The 7,887-nt window shown below is 52.7% G+C and overlaps 1 protein-coding gene across 1 annotated transcript; it reads right to left on the bottom strand.

Annotated features, from left to right (window-relative positions):
* Window positions 1-2,714: 2,714 nt before the first annotated feature.
* Window positions 2,715-3,480, bottom strand: RAMP2 (receptor activity modifying protein 2). The gene is made up of 2 exons (XM_049781422.1): window positions 3,247-3,480; window positions 2,715-3,127 (listed from the first exon to the last, which is right to left on the bottom strand). Exons 1-2 carry the CDS (start codon window positions 3,381-3,383, stop codon window positions 2,872-2,874), a joined length of 393 nt encoding a protein of 130 aa, XP_049637379.1. The 5' UTR covers window positions 3,384-3,480; the 3' UTR covers window positions 2,715-2,871.
* Between the last annotated feature and the right edge of the window lie 4,407 nt (window positions 3,481-7,887).

The following is a 7,887-nucleotide window of genomic DNA, read 5'->3' as shown; positions in this document are numbered from 1 at the left end:
TTGACTCACTCCTGACTCTGTACTCATCTCACTCCTGGCAGACTTGGAGAGCCATATGGGCTACCAGGATTTGAACTCAGGTAGGCTACTGTAACATAGGCCCTATCTTTTTTTTTTTCTTGTTTTTTGAGTCACACCCAGCAGTGCTCAGGGGTTACACCTGGTTCTACACTCAGAAATCGCTGCTGGCAGGCTTGGAGGACCAAATGGGATGCCGGGATTCGAACCACCGCCTTTCTGCATGCAAAGCAAATGCCCTACCTCCATGCTATCTCTCCAGCCCCGTCATAGGCCCTATCTTTTTTTTTTTTGGTTTTTGGTTTTTGGGCCACACCCAGCGGTGCTCAGGGGTTACTCCTGGCTGTCTGCTCATAAATAGCTCCTGTCAGGCACGGGGTACCATATGGGACACCGGGATTCAAACCAACCACCTTTGGTCCTGGATCGGCTGCTTGCAAGGCAAACGCTGCTGTGCTATCTCTCCGGGCCCCATAGGCCCTATCTTAACATTTCAATATAGCATCTACATTGTCTTACACAAGAATGCCTGGGGCCAGAGCGTGACACAGTGGTAGGGCAAAGTTTGCCTTGCATGCAGCTGAACTAGGGTGGACCGTGGTTCAATCCCCTGACGTCCCATATGGTCCCCTAAACCAGGAGCAATTTCTGAGCACAGAACCAGAAATAATCCCTGAGCTTCACCGGGTGTGGCCCAAAAAACGAAAAAAAAAAAAAAAAGGCCCAGAGAGATAACACAGCGGTGTTTGCTTTGCAAGCAGCCGATCCAGGACCTAAGGTGGTTGGTTCGAATCCCGGTGTCCCATATGGTCCCCCGTGCCTGCCAGGAACTATTTCTGAGCAGACAGCCAGGAGTAACCCCTGAGCACCACCGCGTGTGGCCCAAAAACCAAAAAAAAAAAAAAAAACTGAAAGGAAAAAAAAAAAGAATGCCTTTGATGTTTATTAGTTAAGTGCATTGAAGACCAATGTGGCCAAAGAAGATTTATATGTTCTTCAGTAAGACTAATACATTTATGGAAACATTTTATCTGAAGTGAAAACTCAGAATGCCCTACTGAACACTTATGTATCTAGGAAAAAGAAATGTGTCCTGAAAGAAGTGCACCTGAGAGAATGGATCTGTTCTAGGAAGCAGACCTATGGAACAGAAACACATGTCCCTGGAAATGGATATGCCAGTGCTACAAGCAGGGATTATAACAGAGAAGGAAGAAAAATTCCCAAAGAGTCTTTTGGGTGCCACAGTTAACAAATAGATGTCTTTATGAAAAACAAGGTTGTTCTTCGGGTGTTTTATTTTATTTATTTTTTTTTATATTTTGGGGTCACACATGGTGGTTCTCATGGCTTACTCCTGGCTCTGCACTCAGGTATCACTCCTGGCAGGGCTCCGAGGACTATTATGTGGTACCAGGGATTATACCTGGCCCAGCCACATGCAAGGCAAGTGCCTTACCTCGTACCAACTTCTCCAGACCCTTCTGGTATGTTTTTATTTTTGTAATGACCTGACAGGCTTGTCCCAGAGATAACAGAGTGAATGTTTTTCCTAAGAAGAACTGGGCTTTACTGTCCGAGGAATAGAAGTGTCCATAATCAGGGGCCGGAGAGATAGCATGGAGGTAGGGCATTTGCCTTGCATGCAGAATGACGGTGGTTTGAATCCCGGCATCCCATATGGTCCCCCGGCCTGCCAGGAGTGATTTCTGAGCATAGAGCCAGGAGTAATCCTTGAGCGCTGCCGGGTGTGACCCAAAAACAAAAAATAAAAAAAGAAGTGTCCATAATCAGAAGTGGTGAGAAGCTTCTCACTTCCTCTGGAAAGTGGAAAGATGTTTTGAGTGAGTATTCCTTCTAAGAACTGAGAACTAGGGCCCGGAGAGATAGCACAGCGGTGTTTGCCTTGCAAGCAGCCCATCCAGGACCAAAGGTAGTTGGTTCGAATCCCGGTGTCCCATATGGTCCCCCGTGCCTGCCAGGAGCTATTTCTGAGCAGACAGCCAGGAGTAACTCCTGAGCACAGCCGGGTGTGACCCAAAAACCAAAAAAAAAAAAAAAAAAAAGAACTGAAAACTAGTGGTGGCAATGGGGAAGCAGGTATGACCCTGGGACCCAGTTTTCACAGCATTCAAACTCAGTGGCCCCATCTTTGGTTGTTGGTACTAGTGGATGGACACCAGAGGGCAGTGTGTAACCAGGCTGTGGCCACACCCCCAGGGGCCATTGCCTTGTTGATGGAGGGCCAAAAATCTGGGCTTCCTATGATGAACTTTATAATAAAGGAAACCCTGGCTTCACAATTCCCCAGTACTCAGCTCTCTAGGATGGAATCCTACCCACTTCCAGCCCCTGGATGTAAACAGGCAGAATGAAGAGGAAAACTGGAACACTCAGGTTCCCAGGTAGTCCAACACATACCCCCTTTTAGCAGGAGTCATAGCTGATTCCTTTCCCCCTCCCATCCCAGCCTCTCTCCAGACAGGAAGGGAGTCTCTTCCAGCTTGCTTCCTGGAGCTGGGTTTGGATTGGGGCAGGAAAGGCCCCACCTAGGGAGGAAGGAGTGTAGGGATGTGGCCTTCAGATAGGGGGACAGGAACTGAACAAAGCAATGGGGGACAGCCAGTCTTCAGCTCTGCCCAGATTTGAAGGCCTGTGAGAAGGGCAGAAACATTGAGGACACAGACCCACAGAGATGGGGAGGGGGACTGAGTACAAAAGTGTTTATTTTGGAGATTACAAAATGCATACACTGAGCCTTCCTGGCTCTGTGTCCATTGATCATTGGGGAGTACAAGGAAGATGGGGAGGGGAGCAGAGGGAGCTGGAAGGTGGCTGCTGAGAACCCACCACCTAGGACTGAGCCTCACTGTCTTTACTCCTCCACACCACAAGGGTGACAAGGAAGGGGATAAGGCAGATGGGGGCAATGATCATCGCCAGGAGAACGTCCTCAGGAGGGTCTGAGAAGGTGGGCTGCACCAGAGAGCAATTGGCAAAGTGGATCTGATGAGCTGCCAAGATGATCCGTTCAGCGGAAGGATTGGGGAAACTCAGGTCAAAGTTTTCTGCATTTATCTCCAAGCAGTCTCTCAGGTCGCTGTAAGGCCTAGGGACAGGGGGTAAGGAAGAGAGAAGGATGGGGCCCAAAGGCACAGCCCACTTTTACTCAGAGCTCACCCACAAGCATCAGGCTGTCTCCCAGATGCTCTGAACACTGCCTCCTACCTGCTAATCACTGCCCAGTCACACCAGTCTTTTATTGCAATAGAGTCCATCAGTTGCTTATAATAAAGCCAGCATGCCTGGGTGGTTTTCTCATAGATCTCTGCAGGTTCCCCTGCAGGGAAACAGATGCAGAGCATGGACCATAGCCCACCCGTCCCTGCAGGCACTTCAGTCTGGGAAGACACCTAAGTCTTCCTAGTGGAGAACCAGTGGATCAGTCTGGAGAGTTAAGTTCTCCAAGCTAGACACTGGCTTTCAAAATCCCCGTCTGAAAACTGTGTAAAGCCTTTCCCAGAGTTGCCTTTTGCAGGCTGCATGATCCCCATTCCCACACCCACCTTTTCACCGGATCTTTTAGACCATGGGTCACAGAATGGGGTAGGGAGTGGGAAAGAGCCCAAGGAACCCAGGGAGAAGACAGAAGAGAGGCCTTGCCCTGCCTGGTGGGAACTGCACCCTCTGGGGCTGATCCGTGTCCCCCCCAGATCACCCTGCTTCTCAGCCAGGTACCCACCTTGGTAGTCCCCAGGGGTCTCAAAGGGCTCAGTTTGCTGCTCAGGGACTGCTGGGGTCTCAGGATAGCTGTGGATAGAAAGGGGAAAGGGATGTGAATGGAGGCAAGCGGCCCCTGTGAAGGGGGTGGGAGGGAATTGGGGTGGTCCTCGGGTACCCTTAGAAGACAAAAGAAGGGGCCGGAGAGATAGCATGGAGGTAAAGGCGTTTGCCTTTCATGCAGAAGGTCATCAGTTCGAATCCCCTGGCGTCCCATATGGTCCCCCGTGCCTGCCAGGAGCAATTTTCTGAGCATGGAGCCAGGAGTATCCCCTGAGCACTGCCGGGTGTTGACCCAAAAAACACACACACAAAAAGAAGACAAAAGAAGTGATTCTGGCTCCACGAGCCTGCCTCCAGGCCTGAAGAGGGGCTGGGAAGCCCGTTCCTCCCCCTTCGCCCCCCAGACCCAAAGCAGGGGCCCCTCCCTGCGCGCAGCCCTCTCCGCGGGGCCCCCGGGGCCGGGCCGGGCCGCCTGCCTCACCGCCCAGCAGCAGCAGCAGCAGCAGCGGCAGGAGACGCGGGGGCGCGGGCGGGGCGGTCCGCCCGGAGCGAGGCCATCGCGCGGCCGGGCGAGCCCAGGCGAGGGAGGGCGGCCGGTGCCGGCGGCGCCTATATCCGCGGTCCCCGCCGCAGGAAGCCGCGCCGCTTCCCTCGCAGGGGCTGTGGACCCGCCGGGCCACGTGGGGGGCGGGGGCGACGCCCGGGCCGGAGGGGGAGTCGCGGCCGCACCCACCCCTGGCGCCCGCCGGCCGGGCCCACCCTAGCTCCCTGCTCCCAGCTCACCCGTGGGGCCTGGACAGCTCCCCATCGGAGCCCCAGAACCGGGTTCCAAGTCTGGAGCGCACCCGCCTGCACCCCAAGACCTGCCCGACTCTCACCAAGCAGTGGGCAGAGAAGCCCTGCTTCCCCCCCCAAGATCTGGGTGCCTCCAGGATATGACTCTCCCCACCAAGATCTGGGGTGCCCTCCAGGATCTGACTCTCCCCCCCCAAGATCCTGGGTTGCCCTCCAGGATCTGACTCCCCCCCCCAAGATCTGGGGGTGCCCTCCAAGGATCTGACTCTACCCCCCAAGATCTGGGTGCCCTCCAGGATCTGACTCCCCCCCCAAGATCTGGGGTGCCCTCCAGGATCTGACTATCCCCCCCAAGATCTGGGGTGCCCTCCAGGATCTGACTCTACCCCCCAAGATCTGGGGTGCCCTCCAGGATCTGACTCCCCCCCAGATCTGGGGTGCCCTCAGGATCTGACTCCTCCCCCCCCAAGATCTGGGGGTGCCCTCCAGGATCTGACTCTACCCCCCAAGATCTGGGGTGCCCTCCAGGGATCTGACTCTCCCCCCCCCCCCCAAGATCTGGGGTGCCCTCCAGGATCTGACTCCTCCCCAAGATCTGGGGTGCCCCTCCAGGGATCTGACTCTCCCCCCCCCCAAGATCTGGGGTGCCCCTCCAGGATCTGACTCCCCCCCCCAAGATCTGGGGGTGCCCTCAGGATATGACTTTTCCAGGCTGGAAGCTCCCTGGGCCCTCTGCATCTAATGACTGGCCTGGGGGCGCTGTCCTGGCTAGTAGGAGAAGGGACATCTGCTTCTGGGCTGGTCCCTCCTTCACAGGGGTCAGGGTCAGGGTGAGTCCGTTTTGCCCAACCCTGGGAAGAGAGAACGGGGTGCGGTGAGAAGAAGTCTTGGTCGAGAGGAGGAAACAGGAACCACCCTTCGACTCACCCTCCCTTCCTTGCAGGCTACTCAATTCCTGGGTGCCAGCCGAATGGGTGAGGAGAGGCAAAGTAAGACGATCGTATTTTCTGGAGCATTCTCTGCAGGAAAAGTGGGCTCGTGGCTCAGCACTGAGGTTATGACAAAGAGATTAGATGGCCAATCCAGGACCAATCCGGTTCAATCCCCGGCATCCCATTGTGGTTTCCTGAATACAGCAGGTTCTGTGTTCTGATTGCAGAGCCAGGAGTACACTCCAAGCATCTCAGGTTGTATCCCAAAAAGTAGAAAAGAAAAAGAAACTATGGTGCATATACACATTGGAACTAGCTGAGTAGGAACTCAGCTCTAAGAAAAGCTGAAACGATGCAATTTGCTGCTGTGTGAATGGATCTGGAATATTACACTAAGTGAAGTCAGGAGAGTGACAGACAGAATGCTCTTTATCTATAGCAATATAAAGGGATATAGGGACATGTCTTCTCTTTCAGGACATAAAGAAACATAGTAACAGGGGCCAGAGAAATAGCATGGAGGTAGGGTGTTTGCCTTGCATGCAGAAGGACAGTAGTTAGAATCCCGGCATCCCATATGGTCCCCCAAGCCTGCCAAGAGTGATTTCTGAGTGTAGAGCCAGGAGTAACCCCTGAGCACCGCTGGGGTGTGGCAAAAAATAAAATAACTCCCAGGAGCGGCTTCTTCTTAGGGCCACTTTTTCCCCTAAGCTGGGCTACACCAAGAGGGGGTGCTCAGGGCTTACTCCTGGTTCTGTCCTCAGGCACAGCTCCTGAAGGAGTTCTGGAACCATATGTGGTTTTGGGATCCAACCCAGATATCACATCCTGCTAGGCAAGTGCCTTATGAACTGCCCTATCTCTCTCATGGGAAGACATGTTCTTTTTCTTTTTTTTTATTATCTTAATCACCAAGAATTACAAAGTTACAAATTTGTTCATGATTGAATGTCAGGGGGACAATGTTCCCTCACCATTCATTGTCCCCAGCTTCTCTTCCATCCCCCTGCTTATCTGTTTTACAAAAACAAATTTAAGGGGGAAACCGAGAATTGAGTCCTTATTCCATCTTCCCTTCCAGGCCCTGTTCCGTCAGTCTGGGGAGTTTCCAGTTACCCTCCCAAATTCTATTTCCTGGGGCCAGAAAGATAGCACAGCGGTAGGGTGTTTGCCTTGCACGCAGCAGACCCAGAACAGATGGTGGTTCAAATCCTGGCATCCCATATGGTCCCCCGAGCCTGCCAGGAGTGATTTCTGAGCATAGAGCCTGGAGTAACCCCTGGGTGCTACTGGGTGTGACCCAAAAATCAAACAAACAAAACAAATTCCATTTCATCCAAGTAAGCATGCATGCAGTAACCCTTCACTCAAACAGTGAGAGATGGCATCTGGGAAGGATATGACACTCTCTCCATGGATGCTAACTTTCTTTCCTCCTTTCTTAGGTCACATACAGTGAAGCACAAGACAAGGTAGTGGGTGTCCCAGGGCCCGGACTTCTGCCACACCACAGCTGTCTCTGTGTCCCAGGCCAAAGCTTCATTAAATTGTGGCAGCAGAGGATCCCGGGAGCTGGCTGAGCTATGAGGTTCAATTCCAGACACTGCTGTCAGCAGCAAACTTTTCTAAATTATTCCCAGACACTGACTGTGGGACTAGCAGCTGCTGCCCTCCCAGTTTAGACTCTTGCCTACCATAGTTTATCTTGCACAAGCTTCATTTCAAGGTCCTTCTCTGGAATCGTGGTGCTGAGAACTTGAGTTCACACTGAGAAGCTCCTTCACATCTCTGGAACCAAGGGTCCAGAGGTTGCTTTTGCCAGACAACCAGAGGGGAAAGAGAGGTGGCTTACTTGGCTTGAACTGCAAAGATGCCTTGGTGAAAAGAGTCATATTCTGCAATGTGCAGAGAAGAGCCAGACTGTCTAAGGATACTTAAACTCAGGGACAAAATCCATTCCTTCCTTCCCATCAGATGATAGCCCCCACTTTTTTTTTTTTTGCCACACTCAGAAGCTCTCAGGGGTTACTACTGGCTCTGCCCTCAGAAGTTACTCTGGCAGACTCCAGGGGACCATATGGGATGCTGGGGATGAAACCCAGGTCTCTGCGAGTAAGGCAAATGCCCTACACATTGCTGTCACTCTGGCCCCTGACAACCCTTCTTGAAAAGAAAACACAGAAAGAGGGAGATTTCATAGGGTAGGAGAGATAGTCCAGTGGTTAAGACACTTGCCTTGCATGTGGTAGACTCAGACTTAATTCCTGGCATTGCATATGATCTCCTGAAGCCCCTCAAGAGTGATCCCTGGGCCAGAGTGATAGCACAGCAGTAGGGTGTTTGCTTTGCATGTGGCTGA

The sequence above is a fragment of the Suncus etruscus genome, chromosome 1, assembly GCF_024139225.1.
Source record: "Suncus etruscus isolate mSunEtr1 chromosome 1, mSunEtr1.pri.cur, whole genome shotgun sequence".
Lineage (NCBI taxonomy): Eukaryota > Metazoa > Chordata > Mammalia > Eulipotyphla > Soricidae > Suncus > Suncus etruscus.
This window is presented reverse-complemented; position numbering and strand designations above follow the sequence as displayed.